We start from the raw sequence: 13,722 nt of genomic DNA, 5'->3' as shown, positions 1-13,722 counted from the left end.
TGTATTTTTCCAATATGGTAGATTTTAAAAGAAAAACAAATGACAAATGTATTTTTAGAGAGAAATTATATTAAATAACAAACAAACAAATTTTTCGTTCTTTTGCACAGTAATTTTGATTTTTTGGAGACTACCAGCACACAAACTGTGAAACAAGACAACCGTTCTGATTTTGCTTCTCTTTTGATGTCAGATACAGAGAAACTTTAGAATTATTTTGCCCCTACTTCTGAATATCTCAATTTACTGGGCTGGGCTGGGGTGAGAGTTCACAGATGGGGTTAAATCATGGAAAACAGACAAGATATGCGCAAAAAATAAGAGAACTTAGCAGAAATTGTAAAAGGGAGTGGGAGAAGAACCAGAACTGGGAAAAACTGAGAGGTCAATATTCAAACTTTGGAAATCACACACGTGCTATGAAACTTTCTCTGTGTCTCGCTTGATGCTGATGCTTGCTTAGAGGTGAGCTGTGTGTGTCTCATTATCATTTAAAGGAACAGGGACAATAAAAATGTTTGCATCTTGCGTTTTGTGTCATCACATAAACAGATGTGTGTGTGTGTGTGTGTGTGTGTGTGTGTGAGAGAGAGAGAAATGGAAAGTTGTATGCAATGTCTTTCTATTGTTGGTCAGTAGAAAACTATGTGGTCAGCAATGGAGCTATAATTGGCAGTCCATTTCATGTAGCTGCTTCATTTACATGATATGTGTATGTAATTATTCAACTAGATGCTTCAGCTCTTCCAGTGATGAGAACTAAAAGCAGCATCACTGTGCCAGAGCAGACAACCAGATGTAGCACTGAATAATTGAGCAACAAATGCTTTGGTTTCTGTAAGATATTCAGATAATAATCAGCACTGCATGTTTTGATCAAACACCACTGGAAACCACATGCAATTCAATCAGTGACTGTTAACATGAATTCTATTGGAATGTCATGGATTTAGTTAACATCAGTAAGAAGACAACCCTGTAAAACCCCCTTTCCGAAAAGTTGGGACATAGTGTAAAATGCAATTAAAGAGTGAGTGATTTGTTCATTTTCCTGAACATATATATAACATTTACATAACTCTCCAACTTTTGTAAATATAAGCAATTTTGAGCTTGATGCCTGCAACACACTCCAAAGTTTTGAAAGGTACAAAATAAGAGTTATAATTTTATGAAATATTCAAGTTACACCATTTTGAAACATCCAAGAAATGCTATCTGCAAGTCTGATATGCAAGGAGAAAGCCATAAAACAGTTCTAAGCAGAAATGCTTCTCGGGGCCCAAACTCATTTCAGATGGTCCAAAAGAGAGTGGAAATGTGCTGTGGTCAGATGAGTCCATTTTTCAGCATCTGTGTCCACAGCATGGGTCACTTGCATATGTGAGAAGGTATTCTTAAGGGAGAGGCTCAGTCAAATTCAGTTAAAGGGGATGTCAACGATTGTGGTGACACAGTTCTCTCTGGTTTGTTTATGTTCAGAAGCTCTGTGTCTTTTATGGTTGAGCGGTATTTTTGTTGTTTGTACGTGGCTAAAATTGAACTTGGCTGTAAGTTTTTAGAAGGACTGGCACCCCCTCCAGGGTGTGTTCCCACCGTGTGTCCAATGATTCTAGGTAGGCTCCAGATCCACCTCGACCCTGAACTGGATAAGCGGTTACAGATAATGAATGAATGTACGTTTTTATTCACCACAGAATTTCAGGAACAGAAACAGCAGGACACAGTCCCTTACTGGGGTGACTACAAGACATTGATGCTGGAAGCATCAATCAATTTGGCATAATGTATATTTTTTCATGTTTTTACTATTTTATTACTATTTATTTATTACTATAATATTTAGAATTATTACTATTATTACAATCAAATATAATATCTTCTGTAAATAATACATTGAACAGTGGGATTTCCAATGATACATTGCGATTGATATTTTAACTGGTGTTCAGAACCGGTTTTATTTACCGCCTTTTCCTGAAAAACCACGCCCTCCACTTCCAAGACTGGCGGTTTTACATGTGAGCCTGAACTCCTGACCAATCAGAACACAGCGGAGGTGGGGCTTGTCAGACGCTAACTCAGAAACAAACGAGAAAACCCACCGCAACTGAGCTCTAACTTGTAGCTGTTAATAAGTGCCTGGTCTTTGCTTCGTCTGCTTTCTCTCATTCCTATTTTAGGGAATAAAGCATAAAATATAATCATACTTTTAATTAGATTCTTAAGTTTATATTGTAGTGTGTTTGTATGTTAGAAAATACCACATTGTTTCCATCCATCTAGATGCTTGTTTTTTCTCCCCAGTTACCTTGAACAATTCTAAATAATTGTTTCTTGTTCTCTAAAATACTGAGGAAAACAGACAATTTAAAGGAAATTGAAACTATAAGGGAGTGGGGAGATGTTAAACAAATTTCTTTGACACTGAATGTGAAATGTATGGAAGTTGTAACGGCACAGTGTAAACACTAAATGGTGTAGATATTTATAATACATTTAGTTGTTTAGGATTTTGTGTAATTTCTACATTTAACATAAACGGGCACTGCATAAAGAGTTTGGGAAAGACTGCATTAAATCAGAACTGCTGCTGTACATTGAAATAGGTGATGGATGGGTGAGGAAAGAAGGAAGGAAATAAAAGGAGCTTCAGATGAAACTCAGGGGAATAAAGGCTTCATTCTGATAGATGCAACATACGGTACTATGAGATTCCAATTACTGCAGGCATTACAGAGCTTAGTGCAGTCATAATAGTATGGAAAATACACTATACAGTTGAATTCAGCATTCACTGAGTGATGGCCCTGGATCCTGTTTCTGGAGGATATCTTTTGAAACGTGATATTTAATATCTGACTGTTCATACAGAATATTTTACAGAATCAAAAGAATTAATCACTTTTTAATAGAGCAGGGAGATATGGTCAAAAATGTTACCACAATACAATTTTCTATGTTGATTTATCACAATAAAATATTTGTAACACTGTTATAGTATAATACACCAACTGTTCATTAGTATACGATATTATTCATTCATTCTTTATCTGTAACCGCTTATCCAGTTCAGGGTCGCGGTGGGTCCAGAGCCTACCTGGAATCATTGGGCGCAAGGCGGGAATACACCCTGGAGGGGGCGCCAGTCCTTCACAGGGCAACACACACACTCACACATTCACTCACACCTACGGACACTTTTGAGTCGCCAATCCACCTACCAACGTGTGTTTTTGGTCTGTGGGAGGAAACCGGAGCACCCGGAGGAAACCCACGCAGACACAGGGAGAACACACCACAAACCTCACAGACAGTCACCCGGAGGAAACCCACACAGACACAAAGAGTACACACCACACTCCTCACAGACAGTCACCCGGAGGAAACCCACACAGACATAGAGAGAACACACCACACTCCTCACAGACAGTCACCCGGAGGAAACCCACTCAGACACAGAGAGAACACACAACACTCCTCACCGACAGTCACCCGGAGGAAACCCATGTAGACACAGAGAGAACACACCATACTCCTCACAGACAGTCACCCGGAGGAAACCCACGCAGACACAGAGAGAACACACAACACTCCTCACCGACAGTCACCCGGAGGAAACCCACGTAGACACAGAGATAACACACAACACTCCTCACAGACAGTCACCCGGAGCGGGAATTGAACAAAAACAACCTCCAGGTCCCTGGAGCTGTGTGACTGCGACACTACCTGCTGCCGCCACCGTGCTGCCCCATACGATATTAATTAATATTTATTTTGTTGTAATTATCAGAACATATTGTACATGTACATAATGTACATAGTATGCAAATTACTAAAATCCACAAGGAACTGTGTATATCGTACTGCTTACTGTCCCCAGATAATGAAAACTCACTCCTAACATCATTTTCCTATTGGTATCAGGTTTCATGAAAATATTCTTAGGTCCTTACCACCCCAAGCAATAAAGAAGAAGGCTTACTGTAAATTAACATGCAGATGTAGTATACCCCAAACCTTGAGAGAACAGGGGGCTATCATATTTTTAATTAAAATACTTCTAATTAATACATTTGCAATAGCCTTGTTTACATCTTCACGTTCCAATGGTCTCCCAGGTTCATTTACCATAATAGCAGGAGTATATGCGCAGGCTATGGGGGTGCTATCAGGGAATAGAAACGTTTATTGACCTCTGTTATCCTCTAACTCTATTTCATCTTTTAATCATTCAAACTCTGCATGGTACAGAGATTAACAGAAGCACTCTTTGTCCAAATGTATCCAGACACCCATTATCTATATCCCGAAATAACTAAATATTTTTGGCATTACTTGAACCGCAAAAATGGGAATAACAACAAAAACTACAACAACGGGTTTACTTCATATCAGCTGCCGAGAAAGGCATTTTAACAGGTGTTCATGACAGGGTTAATTTCCCACCCGTTTTGCGTAAAGCACCGCCCTCCCTCTTCAGGATTGGCTGTTGTGAGTGTGGGCAGGACTTTCTGGCCAATCCGATCGCACTAAAGGCGGGGCTTGTCTGAACCTTGGTGGGGAAAGAAAGGCAAAACCCACCGCGTTTTAGCTCCGTAGCGTGTTCCTCCAGAGCAGAGGCGAAGTGGCTGGGCATGTTGGTACCATCCGCGCTGGACTGCGAAACACTCCGCTCTCCCACCGCGATGAGGTGCGCCCGGTGCCTTTCTCGCGTCGTGTCCGGTCGCTGGCTCTTCCCTCAGTCGCCTTGAACCGGGGTGCTCGCTTAGGTAGAGCCGTTTTCCATAAAACGATACCGCGAACGCTGAAGTTGAACGCGAAGTGGAGGCGATGGGCACTCTGCGCGATCTCCAGTACGCGCTCCAGGAGAAGATCGAGGAGCTGAGACAGAGAGACGCGCTCATCGACGAGCTGGAGCTAGAGCTCGACCAGAAGGACGAGCTCATTCAGAAGCTGCAGAATGAACTGGACAAGTATCGCTCCGTGATCCGACCGGCCACGCAACAGGTTCACAAGCCCGCCAGCGCGCTCCACGAGCAGCAGAGGACCAAGAGGCAGGCCATCTCCGCCGAGCCCACTGCCCTGGACATCCAGGACTTAAGTCACGTTACGCTTCCTTTCTACCCAAAGAGCCCAGAGTAGGTTTTCTCACCGCACGTGTGTTTTTGCTGTTTGTGTTTTTCTACAGTGTAGTTCCACTGATTTCCAGACGGGTCTTACTTTGGGCTCACAGTCCTAGACAAAATTGTAAATACTTCTGCTCAAATAATAAGTTTAGTTGATTTTCTGAGTGAAAACAGTGAAAAAAAAACCCCAGCTACACATATATTATTTATCAATTATGTGTAACACAAAAAATGATTCTCCACAACTTTTACACCTTCTAAAAATTCTAGATGGAGCTCCATCATTCCAGAGAATGCAGTTGCACCGATCCACAGCCCAAAGCTGGTGGACTTTATACCCCTCTAGCTCAGACCTAGACCTGAGGTTCTCAAGAGAGTCACCTGTGTCAACAATGAGTCGAGTGCAGAGGTGTCTGGACATTTGTGGGTATATACTGTGTTGATTCAGTTGTAAAATTACTTTGAACTATCACTGGATTAGGAACACCTACCTTCTACACTCACTGTCCATTTTATCAGCGCCACTGACCATACAGGAGCACTTTGTTGTTCTACAATTCGAATCTCTGCATGTATTCTTATTATTCTTATGGACAGGACTCAAAAAGCAGGTGTGATTTGCGTGGTGGGTCATTCTGAGCTTCAGTGACACTGATGTGGTGGCGGTGTGTTAGTGTGTGTTGTGTTGGGGCAAGTGGATCAGACACAGCAATGCTACTGGAGTTCTTAAACAGTGTCCACTCACTGTCCGCTCTGTTAGACGCATCTACCCTGTTGGTCCACCTTGTCAATGTAAAGTCAGAGAGGGTAGTTCATCGGTTGCTGTTGGTCATCTTATAGTCCTTCTTCAGTGGTTACAGGATGCTGTTGGTTGGAAGTTTTTGATTGGTGAACAATGCTCTGTCCAGCAGTGCCATTGAGAGCTTTACAACTCAAGCAGCCCTGTTGTGTCTGATCCACTCATACAGACACTACACACATTAACCACTCAACAGTGTCACTTCAGTGCTGAGAATGATCCGCCATCCAAATCATACCTGCTCTATGGTGGTATTGTGTGGGTCCTGACCATTGAAGAACAGTGTGAAATCAGGATTAGGTATTAGGTGGGATTAGGTGGGATACAGTCTGTAAATGTAGAACTACAAAGTGCTCCTGTACGGTCAGAGGAGCTGATAAAATGGACAACTAGTGTAAATACAAGTTAGGTGTTTCTAATCCAGTGATCGCTCAGTGTATACATTATTACATTTACGGCTTATCAAAGGTGTTTTTAGAGAGTGGCATAGCACTAGAGTCAGGTTACATCATTTGTTTGCATATCACAGATACTTTTCCTGGAGTGGTCTCTGGAATGCCATTTGGACAGTAATAGCTTTGTTTATCCACTGCCACTTTCAGACATGTCAGGTACTGAGCACAGAGCTCAGACACTACCAAGTCTGGAACTTGTTGCTTCTGCGTGTCCATGCTGGTAGCTATAATCTGTGCCAGAGTAAATGTTCAAATCCAGGGCTCGGTGCTTGGATCATAATCATTATGTTATATTACATTACACTCATGGCCAAAATGTTTGTCAAGACCAACATTCCTGACTTTTCTTCTTACGTGGTAATCCAGTCCTGGATTTTAGAGCATTTCTGGGAGATTTCGATGACATTTAGCCAAGAATTCATTAGAGAGGTCATGTACTAGTGCTGGATCATTAGTTCTGCATGACAAGAACATTGGATGGAGCGTCATCACTCCAGATGAAGCAGATTCACTGTTCCACAGCCCAGTGCTTAGGAGATTTAATACTCCTAGCCCACACTTGGCATTGGACATGGTGATTTTGCTTTTGAGTGTTCTATTTCATTTCAAGCTTTTCTGTGGAGATTGTGGTGTGTGCACAACCGAAGGTCTTTGTCCATAGTGAATGCATTTTAAAGTAGATGAATTCGCACTTAAGAGGTGTATTTCCTGTCATAGTGTATGATAATATAAGTCCAGTGAAATGATTTTCTACTTTTGTCTACATATTTTTAGTCCTTTTTGATGTTGTATATAGAATTTATTTCCTCAAAATAAATTCTTCCTTAATCCTGGCCTTCCAGGGTTCTTTGACTTTGTGGCAATTGGAAGGAAGCTTTTCTTTCCTTGGAGCATTTGACCTATTAACCCGTCTGCTCTGTCTTCTTCCTTCAATAAACCCATCTCTCTCTCTCTCTCTCTCTCTCTCTCTCTCTCTCTCTCTCTCTCACAAACATGCACATACACACACACATCAAACACACACATACATACACACACACACACACACACACACACACACCTGTTTGACTTAAAGGAACACTAGGTACAAACCGGATTCCAAAAAAGTTGGGACACTAAACAAATTGTGAATAAAAACTGAATGCAATGATGTGGAGATGGCAAATGTCAATATTTTATTCGTAATAGAACATAGATGACAGATCAAAAGTTTAATCTGAGTAAATGTAACATTTTAAAGGAAAAATATGTTGACTCACAATTTCATGGCGTCAACAAGTCCCAAAAAGTTGGGACAAGGCCATTTTTTACCACTGTGTGGCATCCCCCCTTCTTCTTACAACACTCAGACGTCTGGGGACAGAGGAGACCAGTTTCTCAAGTTTAGAAATAGGAATGCTCTCCCATTCATGTCTAATACAGGCCTCTAACTGTTCAATCGTCTTGGGCCTTCTTTGTCGCACCTTCCTTTTTATGATGCGCCAAATGTTCTCTACAGGTGAAAGATCTCGACTGCAGGCTGCCATTTCAGTCCCCGGATCCTTCTCCTACGTAGCCATGATGTTGTGATTGCTGCAGAATGTGGTCTGGCATTATCTTGTTGAAAAACTCAGGGTCTTCTCTGAAAGAGATGACGTCTAGATGGGAGCATATGTTGTTCTAGAACCTGAGCATAGTTCTCTGCATTAATGGTGCCTTTCCAGATATGCAAGCTGCCCATGCCACAAGCACTCATGCAACCCCATACCATCAGTGATGCAGGCTTCTGAACGGAGCGTTGATAACAACTTGGGTTATCCTTGTCCTCTCTGGTCCGGATGACATGGCGTCCCAGTGTTCTATAAAGAACTTCAAATCGTGACTCATCTGACCACAGAACAGTCTTCCATTTTGCCACACTCCATTTTAAAAGACCCCTGGCCCAGTGCAAACGTCTGAGCTTGTGGAGCTTGCTTAGAAATGGCTTCCTCTTTGCACTGTAGAGTTTCAGCTGGCAACGGCGGATGGCACGGTGGATTGTGTTCACTGACAATGCTTTCTGGAAGTATTCCTGAGCCCATTCTGTTATTTCTTTGACAGTGGCATTCCTGTTTGAGGTGCAGTGATGTTTAAGGGCCCGGAGATCACGAGCATCCAGTAGAGTTTTACGGCCTTGACCCTTACGCACAGCAATTGTTCCAGATTCTCTGAACCTTTTGATGATGTTATGCACGGTTGATGATGATAACTTAAAAGTCTTTGCTATTTTACGCTGGGTAACACCATTCTGGTATTGCTGCACTATCTTTCTGCGCAACAATGGTGGAATTGGTGACCCTCTTACCATCTTGGCTTCAGAGAGACACTGACACTCTGAGAAGCTCTTTTTATACCCAATCATGTTGTCAATTGACCTAATTAGTGTTAATTGGTCTTCCAGCTGTTCGTTATATGCTCAATTTCCTTTTTCCAGCCACCTATTGCTACTTGTCCCAACTTTTTTGGGATTTGTTGACACTGTGAAATTTTGAATCAACGTATTTTTCCTTTAAAATGTTACATTTACTCAGATTAAACTTTTGATCTGTCATCTATGTTCTATTACAAATAAAATATTGACATTTACCATCTCCACATCATTGCATTCAGTTTCTATTCACAATTTGTTTAGTGTCCCAACTTTTTTGGAATCCGGTTTGTAGTATGTTTACCTTCAATTACAGTTTCAAAATCAGTGTGATGTTCCACTGACCTGTAATAGGTGGAATAGGGCCTTTGTCGTTTCTAATCTGGGCTCAGCACTGCAGAAACTACAATATGTAACTTTTGAAGGAGGGTAGGGAACAACCCCCTCCCTCCCCTTTGATGTTAGGGCAGTGCTGTAAATATGAAATACATTCTGTAAATGTAGGGGGAGCCCTGGAGGAAAAAACTGCCAAATATTTTAATTTGTGATCTTTTAATGTAATTTCTTTCTATGTGAAACAGGCTTTTTACATAGGAAACAACTGTGGGTGGGACATGATGCATTCACTGAGAGTTGTTTGGTTCGTGAAGAACCCATATTCCAAGCATATGTAAGCTGGATTTGAGTCAGTTTTTAATAGATTGCTCTGCTAACACCAGAAGTAAAAATAAAAATACAGACCAGAAGCAAAAGTAAAGTAGTTCTCATTCAAATACTGACTTTGAGTGTAAGGAAGGGATGTGTGTGTGTGTGTGTGAAGCATTAACATCAGCTGATTTCCCAGAGCGTGGGAGAAAACATGCAAATTCAGACTGATATAGGACAAACCATTTCATTGATTATTTTAGAAACAGTCTAAAAACAGGATAAACAGCTGGAACAGCAACCGAGAGAATAGGTGAACACTAGGGTTTTCTCTCAAAATTAGGTGTAGGAGTCAGGAGGGAGAAAAACTACGATAAAATACTATTAGTTAATTGAATTTTCCAGCTGTTCAAATTGATGTAGTCAAGTGTCTGAAGGCATTTAAAGAAAAAAATCACTGCATTCGAATCAATGAATTTAGGGGGAAAACATTCTCTCAACCACAACAGTTTGTGAATTGTGCATGTGTGTGTGTGGGACTTTGTTCTTTACCAGTGTCTACACATATTCTGAAATACTACCAGCGCAACTTCTATTTCTATCCTATTTCAAGCTATTTTTATTAAAAAGAAAAGCCTATATTTAAACTCTGTCTACCATGTCCTATTAAAAGATGTACAGCAAGAGTTAGAACATCTTACAGTATTTCTACTTTTGATGCATCACCATGATGAGCATTGAACACCCACCGTTTGTTGTGGATTAAGAGACCAGTTCCATGGCTGTGTGGAATACTCAGTGATAAAGCAACCTCATGTTAAGTGGGATCTAAGTCCAATCACCCCACGTTAACTTTTGTCTGACAACTGGTCGTCGGTGTTCATTCATTTATTCATTGTCTTGACGGCTTATCCAATTCAGGGTTGCGGTGGGTCTGGAGCCTACCCGGGAAAGTAGCTGAATTCACACTTAATGTAAATCCCCTACCTGGGATCATTGGGTGCAAGGCAGGAACACACCCTGGAGGGGGCGCCAGTCCTTCACAGGGCGCCATACAAACATTCACTCACATACTCACAGTTATGGACGCTTTTGAGTCGCCATTCCATCTACCAACGTGTTTTTTTGGACCGTGGGAGGGAACCAGAGCACCCGGAAGAAACCCACACGGACACGAGAACACACCAAGCTCCTCACAGATGGTCAACCGGAGCGGGACTTGAACCCACAACCTCCAGGTCCCTGGAGCTGTGTGACTGTGACACTACCTGCTGCGCTAAGCATAGTGCCAGTCTAGTTCTGTGGTGGAATTAAATGCTTAAAGGAGAAATCTGTAAGATATTTACTGTACTTTGTCATACAATGTCCAAGGTGTGCTCATAGATTAAGGAACCAGCAAAGCTAAAACACTGCTGATTCTCATAGCATTGCTGAAGCAGTATATTCTCTTTGAGAAGTGGAGCTCATGTGATCCCGCCCTCTGACCAAACCCACCACTGCCAGGTCTACAAATATAGTGTCTTGCAGCCAGCAAATGACTGCAAATGAAGCGAAAGTGAACAGAGTTCATGTTATATTTTACCAGACCCAAAAAGCCCCACTGCCCTTCTAAAAATCTCCATGACCAGAGACCGAGTAAAATGAGAGGAGATATTGGCCTTGTGTTTGATAAGTGGAGGCAGTTTAGAAACAGCAACACTACAGAACAGAACCAGAGCTGGCTAATTTTCTCTTGAACAGGAAACAGAAAATCATTTCTGAAAAAAATGTATAGAAGTGCAGATGCCTATGTGAAATGGGAAATAAGAAGTGTTTCAAAAGGAGTTTTGTTGATAAAACCTAGCACTAGCTTTAGCTTTGCATAGATGTGTAAGGTGGAAATGAGTATTCCTTAAGAAGCTGGAAAATAATACAAATAAGACTCTTAAACAGGTGGAACTAAATGCTTGAATATGAAAAGTATGAATAAGAAGCAAGGATCTGCTTCCTAAAATGACCTTTATGGTTGAAGGGAAAATAACACCAGCCTTGTCTAGTATACATTCTTAATGTTGTTTGGACACTACACTCTTGTAAATGCAGGGAAAACGGTGGCAGCTCTTTCCATTTTTGCCTTTCACTTAAGTAGGTGAATGTTTAGTGACATTACATACATTGGTTTGTGTAACTTAATTTGGAATAACAGTTGCTTCAAAACGTTTCAAATGCTATAGCGCTAGCTTCGGCTCTTAAGGTGGAACAGAGAATTCAAGAAGCTGGCAATTAACGGCAATAAAACTTGTAAATGGACACATGTAAGATGGAACGAAATGTTAGACTACAAAAATTGTGAATAAGAAGTTCTGCCTCCTAAATGACATTTATGGTGGAAGGGAAAATCGATAAGACTTGGATTTAGACAATAAAGGCTTGTAAATGCAGGGAAATAGTGGCCGCTTCACATTTTTTGTCTTTTCCTTGCATAGGGTATGTGGTGGTTTCCTACTCTCCTCCAAAAGTTACATAGTGCAGTTTCTGCAGTGCCTAGCCTGGCGTATCAATGACATTCCCTATTACAGGCCAGAGGAGAATCACAGTGATTTTGAAGCTGTAATTTTAAGTTAAAAATACTATCTAGTGTTCTTTTAATGATTAAAAATAATTACTGATTTTAGGTTGAATTAAAAGTAGACTCATGGTTATTTTTAATTTTCTAGCTTATATGATACCCTGTGGGTTACTGTAACTACATCTGTCAAGCTATCGGGTGCAGTTATATGTAGACAGTTTTGCTGTAAAATAATTAAAAAATATATCATTGTATGTCCTATATTTATAACCCATTGTTTTGTCTACATTGGTCCTAAGAATGGTATTCATTAAAATATATCAGTATTTAGTCATTTATTTTTAACTGAAGGCAAAAATCACTTTATATTAGGAAGACTGAGTGTGTTTGTGTGTTTGTATGTGTGTGTCTTCAGGTGTGAACTGATAACACAGAAGCCTTTGTGTTCCTAATCCTCCAATACAATATATCAGTGTTTGTAGAGAGTTGTTGCATGCCAAGCGATTATCTATCTTTGAAACTATTTTTGAAAACATGTGGGCTGGAAAAAATGAGAATTTATTCTTTGGCTAGTGTCACAGCATCAGGTTACTATGCCTAAAGCTACAATAGGAACCGTAGCAGAGACGATTGTTTTGCAGCTTATCAAGGCTCCTCAGGGGATGGTCTCAGATGCAGGATGCGCACAAGAACCTAACATTGTGTTTACTCTGTTTCATTTTGGCATTGACAGATCCACTGTTAAGTGCCCTTTCACTAACCTTCTTCTCTGCAGTGTGACATTGAAGTATGAGAAACAACACGTGTAGTGGCTTATACTCTGCTGTGACACAGTTTCTAAAAGGGAGAAAAAAGAAACAAAACAAAACAAAACACTCTTCTCTTTCTTGTGTTCTCATCTCTTTACTTTCTCATGTACACTCAATGACAAAAAATATAATGCATTCAGATTACTGCAAAACTCAACATGCGGTTATGTCTCAGACCGATATGGAAATGATTACAGGTGTGGTCTGATTAGATACCATATCTCGCTACAAGAACATGTAAACTGTTTTCCCTGCTGTCCTATCTCATCTTGTATCCAAGCTAGAGGTGGCCCAGCAGGGTATTAGAACCACCTTTCAATTATAAAGTTTTCCCAAATAATCATATCCATTCAATTTAATGTTGTAATCACTTACCTATATCATCAGTACCTTCACACGTATCACGTTTCATTTGATTCTAACAACTCATTTATGGTAATTTTTTTTAAAGAAGAGAAATTTTCTCTTACTGGCTGATGACTGACTCCTAATGTTGAAACGTGCATGCTCACATTCCAGTTCGTGAACTAAACTTGAAACCGTTTTGTGTGTTTCCATCGACATAAACTGTTTAGAGAACAAGAAAAATTTGTTCCCAGTTGGATCCAAAGAATAGTAGGTTTTTCAGCATGAACCGTGGCTGAATAAGGAAATAAGAAAAATCACACTCCTTTTGTGTGTGTTTCTGTGGCTGTGTTTGGCGCGTTGACCAGAGCCTCAGCTCTGCGTTGGTTAGTTCACAAGCTCAGCAGGACGGCTTAAACCTCAGCAATATTTACACATGTATTATATCTCACAGAGAGAGGAGGACTGCTGAATTAATCTTTTTTCACATGAGTAAGTGTATTTGCCTGAAATATCTTAGAGGGAAGTGGTGGGGAGACATTTTGTGGTGTTAGTGTGTTTATAAAACTCCATATATCTGCCCATGCCTCCTTAAACTTCACA

General features: G+C 40.7%; 1 protein-coding gene across 1 annotated transcript in view; it reads left to right on the top strand.

Annotated features, from left to right (window-relative positions):
* Window positions 1-4,625: 4,625 nt before the first annotated feature.
* The window catches only part of prkg1b (protein kinase cGMP-dependent 1b), a 198,856-nt gene continuing 189,759 nt past the window's right edge, over window positions 4,626-13,722 (top strand). The window contains exon 1 of the mRNA XM_066664373.1: window positions 4,626-5,144. Within this exon, the coding sequence (XP_066520470.1) occupies window positions 4,837-5,144 (308 nt within the window). The 5' untranslated portion in view covers window positions 4,626-4,836. The remainder of the gene's footprint in view (window positions 5,145-13,722) is intronic.

Source organism: Hoplias malabaricus, chromosome 3 (genome assembly GCF_029633855.1).
Source record: "Hoplias malabaricus isolate fHopMal1 chromosome 3, fHopMal1.hap1, whole genome shotgun sequence".
Lineage (NCBI taxonomy): Eukaryota > Metazoa > Chordata > Actinopteri > Characiformes > Erythrinidae > Hoplias > Hoplias malabaricus.
The sequence above is the reverse complement of the archived record's forward strand: the minus strand, read 5'-3'. Positions and strand labels throughout refer to the sequence as shown.